We start from the raw sequence: 14,828 nt of genomic DNA, 5'->3' as shown, positions 1-14,828 counted from the left end.
TTCAGATTATTATTTTTATTAGATTTCTGCATCAACTTCAGTAGAGAAAGGCTGATAAAAAATGCATTCAGAAAGCAGGCCAAACTAGAACATGTTTCATTAACAGATAAAGGGCTAATAACATTGACTGCCAGAGGGAATGGCTAGATGGTGAACATATTTGCTTTCCCATGATAGGAACTTGATGCACTGATGCTGTCAGATATCAACCACGCTGTGAAGGAGGACTATGTTTATTTATATTTCTACTAACATTTGAAGAGTTAATGAAGTCTCTTATACAAACTTTAACACATAGGCTTTAAAAGGTGGAAATAAAAACAGTTTTGCACATCCATTTCACTAGAAACTGGGCACGTGTTTCCAGTGGGGGTATCAGCACAGGAGGCACGGCTATATTGCAGCTCTGTGTCTTCAGGCCTTGCTTTGATCCCTGCAAGTTCCCAGGAGTGGCCAGGTGCTACTTTTCAATAGACACTTCGACACACCACTTACCAAAGGTCCGAACTCAGTGTAAACAGTCATTCCCATGGCTAGTGAGAATGCCCATACTTACATTAGGCAGGAGGACAGAGCATCTATTAGATGCATAATGTACCCATGACTCCACAAGGGACAAAGGTTAGAAAAGCTTCCCCTCCAAGTAAGGGCTTATTCAATGTATTTTAAAGGGCTCTCAAATTGTTCTTTCACCCTCCCTTGCTTAAAGCAGCACGGCGTCGCTTAGTGAGTCTGCAGTGTCCTAGTGCTGAGGTAGACCACATGTGCTGTGTTTGGTAGCTTGGGGAGTGTTGCTTGCTCAGCAGCAGTGATATCCTGAAGATGTTTGGGAGAATCTGACCACACTAGCTCCAAGGTGTCCTCTATCTGCTGTCTGATGTTCCTGCTGGATCTCTACATTTCTCACACTAATCCCTCTTAGGAAAGACACTGCACTCCTTATCAGAGCTTGGAAATAGAAAGGGAATATTATCATGCTTCAGGCAAAGAAGTAGCAGCACACTGAAATGGGGAAATTCCCCACAGGAACCCAAGGTGGCACCTGCCTGCCACAGCAACGACCACCAATAGGCACAGCTCTCGTTCATTGTAAACATTATTGTAGGTCTACTAAATGTGAGGGAGAAGCCGTCTCATGATTCTTTGTGCTACTCTCATCAAGGCCTGGTATGGTCATCTGAGTGTGCCAAGTTGCCAACTTGGTTGAAACAAATGTCTGCAGCCTGGGCAATCGTTTGGAACCCGTGTTTCCAAAAACAGACTGACAGCATGCTCCATGATTGCATACCATTAGTAAACACCTTAGAAAAGTACAAAGGTTAAGAAAGTGATAGAACTAAATAATAATCCACCAGTATTTGCCGATATATCCTTCAGTATGCAATTGTAAATAATTTCTGACATGGTGAGGTGGGAAGGCTACAGCTGTGAACTTTTTAAAGGCACCAATAGACTTAATATATGATGCTTTCTGGGACACAAAAAAAAAATATATCCAGAAAAATAGGCACCAGGTGCCACTACATTTCTTCTGATCTAAAATTCCAAACTAATCATTTTTTATTTTTGGAAAGCAGCTGAGGATTGGTATAACAATATCATGCATAGAAAGACATGCAGGGAAGTGAAAATTCACCAGAAAGCAGTAGAGTTCAAGTCTGACTTTGATTAAAAAGAAAGAAAAAGACAGGTCTACTTGCAGAACTGGCTCCCAGCCCTGTTTCCAAGAAGGCACTTAGAGGTAAAAAAAAGAAAAAGAAAAAAAGCAACCAAGCAACAACAGATGGTATTTGGGAAGCAAGACTGATTTCTCCAAGCTTGGCAACTCTGATGAAGTCGGTGATGAAAGAGACAAAAGCCAGAATGTCATTGTTGCTCTGAGGCTGAACAAGCAGTGCCCATTAATTCAAAATAATGGTGTGTGTGTGCATGTGTATATCCCTGCTGCTCTACTTTCACAGCGCTGCCCAATCTGTCTGTGTGGATACCACATCCCCACCCTTGGCTTGCAACCCATGGCTCAGTTATCAGCACTATTCAGCAGACAAGGGTGAGGTCTGCACAGGACAGAGCCATTCCACAGAAATGACAAAAGTGGAGAAGTTGCCAGCTTGGAGACTTTTCTGAACTGGTGCCATCCCATGACTTTGCTCTGGTATTCATAGTTTCCATTTAGCAGAGGGAGTAGGTATAGTTCTATCTGCCAATAAGGAATGCAACAGTCAGAATGAAGCAGAGTAGAACTCTTCCTTCAAGCTGCATTTAGGTTAATGGCTCACTTGTCTCATAAGTATAAGGCAGGTATGCAAATGAAAATAGGGCTCAGCTAAATGGGGCTTCCTAGGTTGATCCTGAAGTATAAAACTGGGAGGGCAAGGCATTTCCCAGAGTGGATGGTAGCTGACAAGGATCAGCACAACTGTGAAAACACTGTAGAAAGTTGTATTACAGGGTCTGGGACAACACTCCTAGTTCCTGAAATGGGATCCAAATGTATAAGTTGTCCCTGAGTTGTCAGGGACAAAAGAAAGGTCAGGATTGGAAAATGGAGGAGGCAGGGACAAAAGCAGAGCTCACAGATGGAAGGATAGGGTAGTCTATGGAAAGGCCCAGAAGTTCTTGTTCTCTAGTGACTGTTCCGCATTTGGCCTCATTTGAGAATTTGTGGGCATTTTAATGGAGAAGATGACCTGACTCCTAAGGGAAATACTAATTATTCAAATAGAAGAGCAAAGTAGAAATGCTTAGAAATAAATAAAAGGACACATATACCACTCACAGCTACAGTGGGCTTTACTCTCCCTGCCAAAATCTTATGTTTCACATGGAAAATTGGCAGAAATTTCTGAAGTCTTCATTTTAAAATATTTTCATCTAGATGACAATTTTGGAGCAACGATGCACACCCTCTCCACACACAGACTACGGTATATACAGCTATTTCTGACCCCCCCACCTGAAAATCTCAGATAAAAATGATGTGCGATGCAGACAATTCTGCTTCTCTGACAAAACAGGGACCTTGTTGAGCCTCTCAGGGTCTTGGAAGTGTCTTTCATAAGCTGGGAGCTGGGCTTGGGCGCTAGGAGCATGTGCGGCCTGCAGCAAATGACCTCTTGTGTGAGTGGGGCAAATTGTGCACATGATGCACGGATTCCTGAGACTGTGCCTAGCCCCCAACATGTGAAAGGTATTACCATGTGTCCAGATATCTGAACTGGGCCAAGCAGTAGAGACTGATAAAGTGGTTTAACTGAAATCTAGGGAAAATGGGGTGCACATGAACATATGTTTGGGGAAATGGGAAGAAAAGGTTACACACAACTTGGTGTTTCTCTCTCTCTAACACATATGCACACATACACACTTGGGTGCACACTACACTTTCCCTAAGTTCTCAAACCTTTGAAGAAATTTTGATGGAACAAAGGCTCATGAGGTACATAGCATTTTAAAAAACACGTGCTCTTTCACTAACCTGTTCTTTTTGAAAGCCTACTCTCACATGAAACAAAACAAAAGAACTGAATATTAAAAAGGACAAAATAACAGAGTTCTGACTCCTAAAATGGCAGCTTGCCAGAAATGGGCTCCATATATATAAATATTCCAAGGATGCAGCTCAAGGCCCCAGTGACTGTGATGAATCAAGACCGCACCATAAAATATTTCCCACCGCCTGGCTGGTTTAATTCCATCAGATTATTTTTCTCCATGAAACATTTTTAGTAGAAATAAATAGAAATAATGTAAAACACAGAGGCAAACAGTAAACTAACTCCTGAGGTATTTCAATCATACAGTGTTCTTTTTCACCCACAATGCATCTTGGACAATAATAGCATGACTTGGTCACACGTAGGACAAGGACCTAACTGAAATGCCCTGCTGGAAGCCAGCCTCAGATTCCCAGAAAGAATTGGTGGAAATAATGGGTGTTGTATTGCTACTTCTCTCATTCCAAAATCTTGACCCTCCTGCTCGGTTTGCAGGAACCCCAGGGACAGGATTTCCAGAAAGGTCAGTGCATGTTAGCCAGAGAAGCTAGCTTTTTCACTGGCATCACCTTTATAAAGTGGATCCTATGTACACATAGTCCCAGGAGACTGAGCAGCCTCTGTTCAAGCAATAAGTCTGAGTCAACTACCTTCATTCCTAAAACAGGGATAAGGCAAAGACAGGCCATTTGACATTTACTTTAAAAACTAATCTCTAAAGGCTAGTTTGGCAGCTACATCTTACTGTGCTACAGATGACATGGAAGGATGCTCACAGCATGCTGTGCTTTAACCACCCAGAGTTTCTCATTTTTGTCTCTAGTCCTTTCCAAACAATCAATTTTTAAGCAAAATAAATGTCCAGGCTTGGATTCACTGGAATGCTAAGTAATATTCTGTCAACACAAGGATTCTCACATGAGCAATGGGACTCACCCCCTTCCTCTTCCCTCCTACCCTTAAGGCTGTTCTGGGGGTTCCTCAACTGCCCAACTGGAGCAAATTTGGGGAGGACATGGGACACACATGGGGCGGGAAGGGGGAAGTCCCATTGTGCAAGCGAGAATCCTTTTGCCACAGTTATTATCAGTTTGTTGTACAGAGTTCAAACAACTTCCCTGTAGCTTCTCAGCATAACTGCTTCATGGAACCAACTGATTGTTGTCTGAAATCTCATTAATGCCAAGTGACCCAGTGCCCACCTGCTCCACTCCATGTCTGCAAAATATCGGGAACATTTATTTTAAATGTAATTTAAAAAACTGTTCAGTGTCCTCATCAGCTGTGCTACTACAATACTGCAGTGCTCTTTCAGTGCTTGTCTACTGCTGTTTTTTTAACTGTTTCTGTGCTAAGCCAGTGCAGAAATGCTCATGCAGCAAACGAAAAGTTGTGAACAGCAGCATGATTATACCCTGCAGCAAATCTATGATCCTTATTCATGAAGGCTGCAGTCATATTGAACAGAGAGACACATAATGTCTGAATAAATGTGTTTAGGACTGTGTGGCATGGGTGTGACAGAATATGGAAACATTAGTGCACAGTTGTGAAAGGCACAGTTTATATAGCCAAAAGTTGGAAGGTGTGATATAAACATTAAAGAAACTTGTGTGATTATGATACTAGGTACCCAATGTAGTTGGAAACACAGCTTTTCAATTGTGCAGAAAGGACCTTTCCTTTTGCAGATATTAAAAATAATTAAATCAAAAGGCACAAAGTGGTGTTTATTAGAGAAAACAGCAACAATCAGGAAGCCCAGTGTATCTAGAACACGGTTAAGCTCCTCATCAAGGACAACCTGAGTTTTGGAAAAGGAAAAAAGAGAGAGGTCCTTTTCAAAAACATTGCTGCACAGGTCTCACAAAAAGTTCCCATGTTCCCAGTTAATTCCATTTTACACTTATTAATTGATTTGACTGGATGCTGCCATCTTTTAAGAAAAGCCTCTACTTTCTTTTGTGCAGGTCACTGTGTTCCCCATGGAGCCTTCAGGGATTAAAGACAATTCTGCATGTGACAAAGAAAGCTACTGAAACTCTCCAAGGTGAGATGTCCAGGAACAGAGCCAATCGTGTATCATTTACTTCCAATCCAAATGGTTAAATGTAGTCACCTTTGGACACTGTTGGATAAAAACGAGATGGCTTATCAGCATGAGGAGGCCACTTGGAAAGGGCTTTAGCCTGGGTATGCACCCAAGTGTATATATACTGCAGGAACGTGCATGCAAAAATACAGACACCCACAAAACATACATACAATCATATGGAGTACCATATATACAGATATCTGTGCAGCTGGACCACATGCATCTGTGTGCCTACAAACAAACACACATGTACTTGAACATGGAGATATAGGCACTGATCACCTGCACACATGTGCAAAGTCATGTTTCAAATAAATTTTAGTTTCTAATGCTGTCACTGCATTGAAGAAGACATTGTTACGCCCATCCTATTTGTTTGCTTCAGATTTCCTTGTCTTAATTTAAATGCAAACAATGTAAAACTCTCACGCTCCCCAAACATCTATCTCTCATTCTCTCTCTCTCTGTCAGTTGGTTAACGCCACTAATTAAAATGGTTACAGTTGTTAAGCTGAGCGGACAAGTGCACTTGCAGATTCATCCAGAAGTCCTCCGGTCTCTGGTCCCTAGGATGAAGATAATGCTACGAAGCAAGAGTTCTAGAGCATGTCTCTTGTGTTCCGGATTGCGCAGCAGAGGACCATGCTGAAGACCATGCCAAAGATCTGGAACACAAGGAACATATTTTAAAGGATGCCCAGGAAACACGGGGAGATATTTGTCACTATGTCAGGCAGCTCAGAGAACTTTAGTGATTGCTCTCAGGCAGATGTGGAGAGTCGAGTCATCAGAGAGAAGCATAATCCTTAATGTGAAGCAGGGCATGGCTGATATCGTTTGGAGCAATCCTCACATATCCAAATTTCTGTTCATTTGATGTGTGTTTCTGTCCATTTAGAGCCAAACTAAAATACAATGCTAGTTGCATGAAAGGATTTAAGATGCACATTTAAAGAATGCAAATAGCTGCTGAGTGGTGGGGGTTAAACCATGCTAGGTAAGTGGGGTCTTAATATTGTCATTTATATCACAATCCTGATGAAACTATCCCATTCCTTGAGCTGCTATTAGTCCTGTGAGGGAAACCTCTGTTGGCTTCCCTCTGAGGCATGGCAGCAGCTTTGGGGAAGAGGACTATTCATATAAATTGTGGTGTAGGGGAAGGGGTTAAACCACACTTTTCCATCTGCCATGTCTCAGTCCTACTCAGGGTCTCCCTGCATTGCCTTTTTACATTTGAAAAAAAATCATGCACATTGCTTCCTTTTATGCAATTAAGGCCACATTTATTCTGGCCCTGAGGATCGGCTACAACTGTCAGTCTTGTGTATAATTATTATCACTTATTTCATTTATGAATTGCTTTCTATGAGGCATCCTGAAGCAATTTTCAAATATGTACACACACACAGAGAAAGAAAGAGTTCAAAACAACAGTACAGACATAAAATCCATTCAAACTGATATAATGCTGACACCTAGAGGCTACATGGTACAACTTGCTAAGTAGTCAGCATCAGAGCAGGGAAAACAATGTTCTCAGCAGAATGCATTGAGTCAGGCCCAACTAGACATGAACAGGGCATCCATTTTGTTGTTCATACGTCTGCCCCACTCATGTGCAAAAATGGGGTGTGTACAAGTGGCTTGGGGATCTAATTTTAATAGGAGTTACTTCCAATATCAGAGCTGACCTGGGGAGAAAGGTGTCTGAAGCAGAAGAGTATGTAGGCAGACATGTGAATAATCAGGGCTGCCTCTGTCATGTTTTCCGTGGATTGCCATTTGCTCTGATTTAATTCCAAAGAGCATGTTTTCTGGAAGAAAGAAGCAGTGCAAAGGCAAAAGTGCTTGGACCCATGCCAAGAAAGAGCAGGTCAAGTGGAAGACCCCTTGGACCCATACTTTCAAGGCACAGGACAAGCAGAAGTGAGGACAAGCCCTAAGTTCCACACATGGGACATCTACATTCATACTCTGAACTCCTCAGCAACCTGATTTCCACTGGCTTGGAAGGACCTGGGGGATTCGCAAACACATGGCTAGCAACAACAGAAGCAGCAGTACCAGTATTGTCATCAGATAATTACTCACTGTGATCCCAGCAATTCCAATCCCAACAATGCCAACTAAACGAAGATTTGTGTCAATGAGAGTCTCGATTTCAGTCAGACAACTCTGTTAGAGACATGAAGGTGTTGACAATGCTTTAAACATCAAAGCAGTCTTGAAGAGCCCTTCCAGTTTCTACTAAGGACCAGTTGACACATTCTTGGTGGCAACCATGGGGAAAATCTACCTTAGTAAACCCCTTTCCTCTTCACAACTTCTGCCCCTGACTGTCCTGTTTGGTGTAGGAATTGCCTTCCCATGTTTGCTTCCTCTGAGCTACCCTTGATAAGAGTGGCTTGAGGAGCTTCCTGACAGCAGCAGCAGTTCTCACCCATACCTCACCAGCTTTGTCTCTCTGCTCCATCTTGCCTCCTTGCCTTTGCTGTGCTTGGGATTCTGGTTTTTGAGGCAACGCAGCACACCACTACAGAAGCACTGACTTGAACCACCATAATCTCCTAAATGGAGACTCTTGAGAGTCCCATGGACTGCAAGAAGATCAAACCTCTCCATTCTGAAGGAAATCAGCCCTGAGTGCTCACTGGAAGGACAGATTGTGAAGCTGAGGCTCCAGTACTTTGGCCACCTCATGAGAAGAGAAGACTCCCTGGAGAAGACCCTGATGTTGGGAAAGATGGAGGGCACAAGGAGAAGGGGGCGACAGAGGATGAGATGGTTGGACAGTGTTTTCGAGGTTACCAGCATGAGTCTGACCAAGCTGCGGGGGGCAGTGGAGGACAGGAGTGCCTGGCGTTCTCTGGTCCATGGGGTCACGAAGAGTCGGACACGACTAAACGACTAAACAACAACAATCTCCTAAATGTTTGATATTTGTGTTTATTATATGCCCAATTGGACCTCACATCACCACTCTAGCATGCCCGAGCCCTGGGCCCAGATGACATTTATTAAAACTATTCATTTAAGATCATACACATATTCAATCAAGGCCTACTCAGAGTAGACCCACTGAAAGTAACGAGCCTAAGTTAGCAATGTCCATCAACTTCAATAGGTAGAAATAGCATTGAATAGCACCCATAAAGTTTCACTGTGATTTTGATGTTGCTCTTCTTATAATTTGCTTGGTGAAACCTGTAAACAAGGATCAATTTGCTGCTGCTTCCTTCTGACAGGTACAAGAAGCAATCTTGGGCATACCAGGTACATTCGTTCTCTCCTTTCCTTATTGCAGCTTCTCCTAGTTGTTTCCTGTTTGGTTTTCTCACAAAGTTGTGTGGCAGAGAGAGGAACAGTGCAGAGGAAGGGAGTCGGTGTGCCACAAATTGGATAATCTGAATCTACACCACAACGGCAAATGCTACGAATAAGGTATGCTGCTTAATTTCACCCAATACAGAATTAAGACCTCCAAGAGGATTCATGGCTTACCTAGGTGGAACCTGCTGTGAAAGTTTGAGCACCTTTATTTAATTCAGCCAGGTTCCATCAGATTCTGCTAGGCCTCTGTTTGTCAAGAGACCTTTAAGGACTGCACTGCATGGGTTTACCCTTTCCTGCAATGCCATGGTCCTAGGGAAAATCCCCTCTCCCACAAAGCTGCCATTTGCCTTGGGAAGAAGCGCAGATAAATACAGATAAATGTATTTCATGTCTTGCCTAATTTGGCCTTGTTTCTCGGTGTGACATGGAGCAGGAATACATGTGAATCAGCAAGCAAATATCAAGGATAAGGGAAGCAAGCAGGCTGCCAATGAATTTGCTCTCCCTCCATTAAGTATTGCTTGTGCTTTGCAGTGGTATTGTTCAGATCTATAAAGGTGCCCAGAGTTAGCAGGGTTGACGGCTGCTGGAAAGTCAATCCTGCTGGCATACTCCTCAGTAGCATCTCAAATGACTAATGGAAAGAAAAAAGACCAGTGCCAAATGGCCCTTGTCCAGAGCATTTCATCTGGCTTCCCACCAGCTTCGCTGACTTACATGTCTTATCACATCCCAGGGCTATTTTTTGCAACATGTCCATCAGAGCCACTTACTCTGGGCTGTTCAATGTCTTTTGGACAGGTGGGCTTCACTGCAGCATCATTTCCTCCTCTCCCACAGCACTGAAGCTGGAAAGACAGAGATAACATGTTAACAAACAACCACCAAACACCACACAGATTTTTTTAAATAAAGAAATCCCCCTCGTAAATAATAAATTTCTTTATTATATTTATGAGTCAGTCCATAACAGTGTTCTCTCATCAACTTGTAAATTCACATTAAACTCTTGTTCCAGGCTGAAGTTTCATACGCTCCAAAATATACTTGCACCAATAATATTGCCCAGAGTCTACCCTTCTACTACTGTTTTTTCTGTTCATTGTGCATCTCTTTGATGGAGTACTACCCACTGAACTCTTGGTTTAGTGCAACCAACAGTGGAGAAACCTTCATCTGAGCACAGCTGTAGGCTGGACATGATGATAGTTTAAATGTGACCATATCTCCCTGATGTGTCCATATCTCCCTGTGATGTTTCCTCACTGGCTTCTGTAGCAATGAAAATGCAGGCAATATTAGTTCCTAACAACATCCTTAGTTGGTACAGCAGTAACAGAGGTTAGGCCAAAGGCACTGACTCCAACAGGCTCCTTAACTAGGAAATTAATTGGACTTCTAAGCAGACATGTTTAGCATATTCTTGCTAAAAAATGTTTTTTAACAGTATTGCTGGGGGGGGGGGGCGGGGGGGAAAGAAGTGCTGAAAATCTGCTGAACCTGACAATTCGAATGTATTTCATTAAGCTCAATTTTCAGCAAAGTCAATTAAGTTAAGCGAATTCAAGCACAACCATGCAAACTAAAGGACTTATTGAAGTCAGGGTTCACATACTATTCCAATCTGTATGCAAATAGAAATATCTGCTTGATTAGGCCATTTTTATCTAGCTTTCAGCATTGGCTTTTGGCAGATCCTTACCTAACTCACAGGGTTATTGTGAGGATTTTTTAAAAAAGGAAATTACGCACCCCACTGCGAACAAGTTGGAAAAAAGGGCAGGATAACAGCGTAATAAATAAATGTAAATAAATAGACCGAAGGTCTTTATTGTTAAAGGTATTTAAATCAGATGCCATAGGGAATCTTGCCCACTTCCTGTGGAATGGGAAATTCAGGTACTTTAAGTAAGGAGCACCACCAGGTCAGAGCAGTGAAGACGAAGCAAGCCTTAACCTCCATTCCAGTATGCCTGACTTAAAGTCTTCTTTTGAAACTTCATAAAGGCAGCCTTGATAAGCAAAAGATCTGAATTCAGAAGTTACTCACTGCTTCATGGTACTGGATAAGGGTTTTGTTGCTTGTCCCCACGTTATTCACAAACTCTTCGTAAGCTTCCTCATAGATGTGCTGGACCTCTTCAACAGCCTGCAGTAAACCAGACAGACAACCTCAATGAGATCATGATGGTGACAATTGGAGGGACTATTCTGCAGTTTCTTGGCTTCCCTCTAGGCTCTTGGTCCTTCTACTACTTGGCAGGAAGGAGAGACGAGTGAAAAAAAGAGAAGCAGAAGGGAAGAAATCTGACTTTACTGCATAGCTTTAAAGAAATGAAAACCCAGAGGCACATCATGACCTGGGGGCTGGACTTGGCTAAGAAGGTACCAAAGGAGAAAGGCTAAGCAGGAATTTGACCACCTTTTGGGTTGGCAGATTTCCTAGAATCATAGAACTGTAAAGTTGGAAGGGACCACAAGGGTCATCTTGTCCAACCCCCTGCAATGCAGGAATCTTTTGTCCAATGTGAGGCTGAAACCCACAACTCTGAGATTAAGAGTCTCATGCTCTACCAACTGAGCTATCTCATACGGAACACCACCACATTCACAACCAAACATGTTAAGTGAAGCAAATGGGTGAAGGGCAAGAAAAATCTGCCAGGGCACTGTAGTTGTGTACTTGGGGTAATAAACTACTTAGAAAGAAATGTTTCCACCAGCAGCAAATTTGAATTTGCCACTGAGTGGCTCCCTGAAAAGTCTGCATGTGTTTGTTTAATTCACATTTTAATGTTTTTAGGTGTAAACCTTCAAATGCGCTGAAATCAATGGGACTTCTACACCCATGACAGCTCCTTATATCATAACATGTTCATCTGGTTCTAACCTCCTCTGTTTATCACCAAAGACACATTTACCTTTTGTTTGTTTTATACATTTATAAACTACTCGTTAGCATGAGACTCTGGGGGTGGGGTGGTGCACAGCAAACATTGAACTCACCGCTTTCTTGCCAAGAAAAGCAAATACTCCTGCAGTGACTTCAGCAGCAAAAATCACCAGCAAACAGGTAAAGAACTGCAAAAGGATGGAGACAGGATTACAGGCTTAGGTTGTACAACCTTCTGCTGACGAGTTGCAGTACATATATTACACAGGCCACAGGGTAAAGGGGAAGGGCTGTGACATCTGCTTTGCATGCAGAAGGCCTAAGGTTCGGTTCCCATCATCTCCAGGGAGGGCTGGGAAGGACTCCTGCTTAAGAGCCATTGTTAGTGTAGAAAATACTGTGTATTATGGAACAATGGTCTGACTCAGTATAAGATAGCATCCCATCTATGTCCAAAACAGGGAAAACCTGTTTAATGTTGGTTTATTATTGTCAGGGGACTGCCATCGGAACAGGGAAGGGAGGCAGAGGGGCAGTTGGGATACAGGGAGCCTCCGAAAATCTTGAGAAGCAGTTCTTCTTCCTGCAGTGGGGAAAGCCACACCTCCAGTGGGGAAGAGGGGAAGGGACCAGAGGATGCTGCTGGGAGCCCCAGCACCGCACCTCATCAGCCTGAGGGTGGGAAAAGCCATACCTCCTGGGTAAAGGAGGGGAAAGGGCTAGAGGATGCTGCTGGGAGCCTCAGTACCACTCCACTCCTGGCCAAGTCGGCCAGGAGGGAAGCACGTCTCTTCCATCGCCCACCTTGCGCAGAGGTGTAAAACACAGAAGGAAGGAAAAGGCTGGGGGTGACTAAGCTCTTATGTTGGGGGAGGACCCGGAAATGACCACTCCCGGATTCTGCTAACGATTGAGGCAGACATGAACTTGTGGTTCTGCACTGTAAATAGTTTTGCACCAAAATAAAACCTGTAAAAGACAGGTCGGAGTCCTGACAGGTTACTCACGAGCAACCACCACTGCCATCTGACAATTATGGAGGATCTTAAATCATAGTTTGATCTTGGTTTAAGATTCTAGCTAGCAAACTGACATTAATATTTGCTGTTGTTTAGTTGTTTAGTCATGTCCGACTCTTCGTGACCCCATGGACCAGAGCACGCCAGACACTTCTGTCTTCCATGACATTAATATAGATCCTCCCTTTTCAGATGTAACAGGGAACTTGGGTTTTAAGAAATCTAGACTGGAAGTGTCAAAGCTTGAATGTGAAGGGAAGGGGAGAAGAGAGGACCTCACGCTTACTAGGTGTTTTGGTTCTGCCACAAGGTGAAAGGGGTAACAAAATATTGTGTCTGAAAAACCCTAATTTCACACCCAAGTTGTGCATAAGTTCATTACTTACTGCTCCAAGCAGGCACTGAGATTCTCGCGCAGCTCCACAGCACCCAAAAAACCCCACGGTCATCATCAGCACACCTGCTCCTATTAGCACATAGAGTCCTAGGGGAAGACAGAATCATCAGAGAAAGAATACAAGGAACATCTCCCCCATGTCATTTCCTACCTGTGCATTAGGATGGTTCTTCTCTGCCTCCCCTCCCGCCCCAAATGGGACTGTTCCATGCAATCCATTTTTGGCACCAAGTAGGCCAAAGATGTCCTGGGTTACTAGAGCTGCATCAAGCATCTTCATTATATGGTTTCTGTTGTTTGTTTGCTGAAGACACGCTTCTTTATCCTAGCCTTTGATAATTGTAAGACCTCTATTAGTTTGATTTAAATTGTTTAATTGGATTTCAATACTGCATGATTTTATGATTATCACCTGTTCTGGGGCTCTGTGATGAAAGGCAGGTTCTCTTAAAATACTGTACAATAGATAGGCCCACTCCTTGGCCTAAGGATGAGCTCAGAAGTTTCTCTTCTGCTTTAGACTAACTGCAGTCTGAAACCTGATACATTCTGTTTAGTCTCAACTATAGTCATTGAAACAAGCTAACTCCAAACCTTAGCTTATGAAGCTGGCTTGTGTTTTTTTTTGTTGTTGTTGTTGTTTGCTGTTGTTTTTTTATTAAAAACACATAGTTAAAATTAGCCACAGTTTAGGAATTGTATGCAACATTAATCTGTGGTTAATTAAAAGTGGAACTGGAAACTTTTAATCACCTCTTTGGAGCTATGCTGGAGAAGAGAGAAGCAGCAGTTGCACAGGAGCCCAATGCTCTGACATGTGATAATAAACAATTATTTTTTGTTGTGTTTGAACTGGGTGTATAGGTCCATCCTGTCTAGCATTTTGTTCCCACAGTGGCAGCCAAATGCTTATGGGAAACATACAATCAGGACAGTTAATTATTTTATTATGAATATTTATAACTCGCCCTTTGTCAATACAGTTATCTGGGTGGGGTACAAGATAAAGGTGTTCAGAACAGAAAGACAAACAGAGCATGAAGGCAACAGCCGTTAACAATAAAGTTCTTCCTAGCATCTGCTGCGTTTTCTTCCTCTATCATTTCCTGTATCACAATCATAACATATCTGTGTGCACTTGAGCCTCATTCTATATGGTGGCTGCTTCATAACAGTAATGCAAATTAACCCACTGTATACACATTAGCTTATTTGCATTATTCTTCTTATTAAAGAATTGAGGAGCTTTGCTATGGAATTCCAGAATCTTGCCTTGAATGTGGATTCTGAAAGGGCATCTTACAGGGAAGACGGGCATCTACAGGGAAGTTTGGGTTTGCTAGCTTAAGGATTCCATACAAGGTATCAATGAAGCTTTTCCAGGTGTCACAGATAGGGAGAGCTGCTATGGTCCTTTTGCAAAGAAGGCCTTGAAACAGTCCAGTTTCCTTAAAAGTCAGCATTCTTCAACCTGGTGCTCTCGAAGCAGCCCCAGCAGTACACTTCATTGGCTAGGACTGCTAAGAGTTGCAATCTAAGTTCTGGGAAGTCTATGGAGGTTTGAGAAATACCTCTATTTAGGATAGAACTT

At 42.8% G+C, this 14,828-nt stretch overlaps 1 protein-coding gene and 1 long non-coding RNA gene across 2 annotated transcripts in view; one reads left to right on the top strand and one right to left on the bottom strand.

Moving 5' to 3' along the window:
• Nucleotides 1–4,086, top strand: LOC307218035. Its single transcript, XR_013839673.1, has 2 exons — nt 1–2,531; nt 2,631–4,086. It is a non-coding gene; the product is annotated as an uncharacterized lncRNA (long non-coding RNA).
• A 1,120-nt stretch (nt 4,087–5,206) lies between these two features.
• TSPAN2 (tetraspanin 2) overlaps nt 5,207–14,828 on the bottom strand; it is a 61,503-nt gene continuing 51,881 nt past the window's right edge. Inside the window, exons 3-8 of the mRNA XM_079980003.1 lie at nt 13,227–13,324; nt 11,935–12,009; nt 10,979–11,077; nt 9,702–9,776; nt 7,687–7,770; nt 5,207–6,257 (exon numbers count right to left, since the gene is read on the bottom strand). Of these exons, the coding sequence (XP_079836129.1) occupies nt 6,192–6,257; nt 7,687–7,770; nt 9,702–9,776; nt 10,979–11,077; nt 11,935–12,009; nt 13,227–13,324 (497 nt within the window). The 3' untranslated portion in view covers nt 5,207–6,191. The remainder of the gene's footprint in view (nt 6,258–7,686; nt 7,771–9,701; nt 9,777–10,978; nt 11,078–11,934; nt 12,010–13,226; nt 13,325–14,828) is intronic.

The sequence above is a fragment of the Podarcis cretensis genome (genome assembly GCF_951804945.1).
Source record: "Podarcis cretensis genome assembly, chromosome: 6".
Lineage (NCBI taxonomy): Eukaryota > Metazoa > Chordata > Lepidosauria > Squamata > Lacertidae > Podarcis > Podarcis cretensis.
The sequence above is the reverse complement of the archived record's forward strand: the minus strand, read 5'-3'. Positions and strand labels throughout refer to the sequence as shown.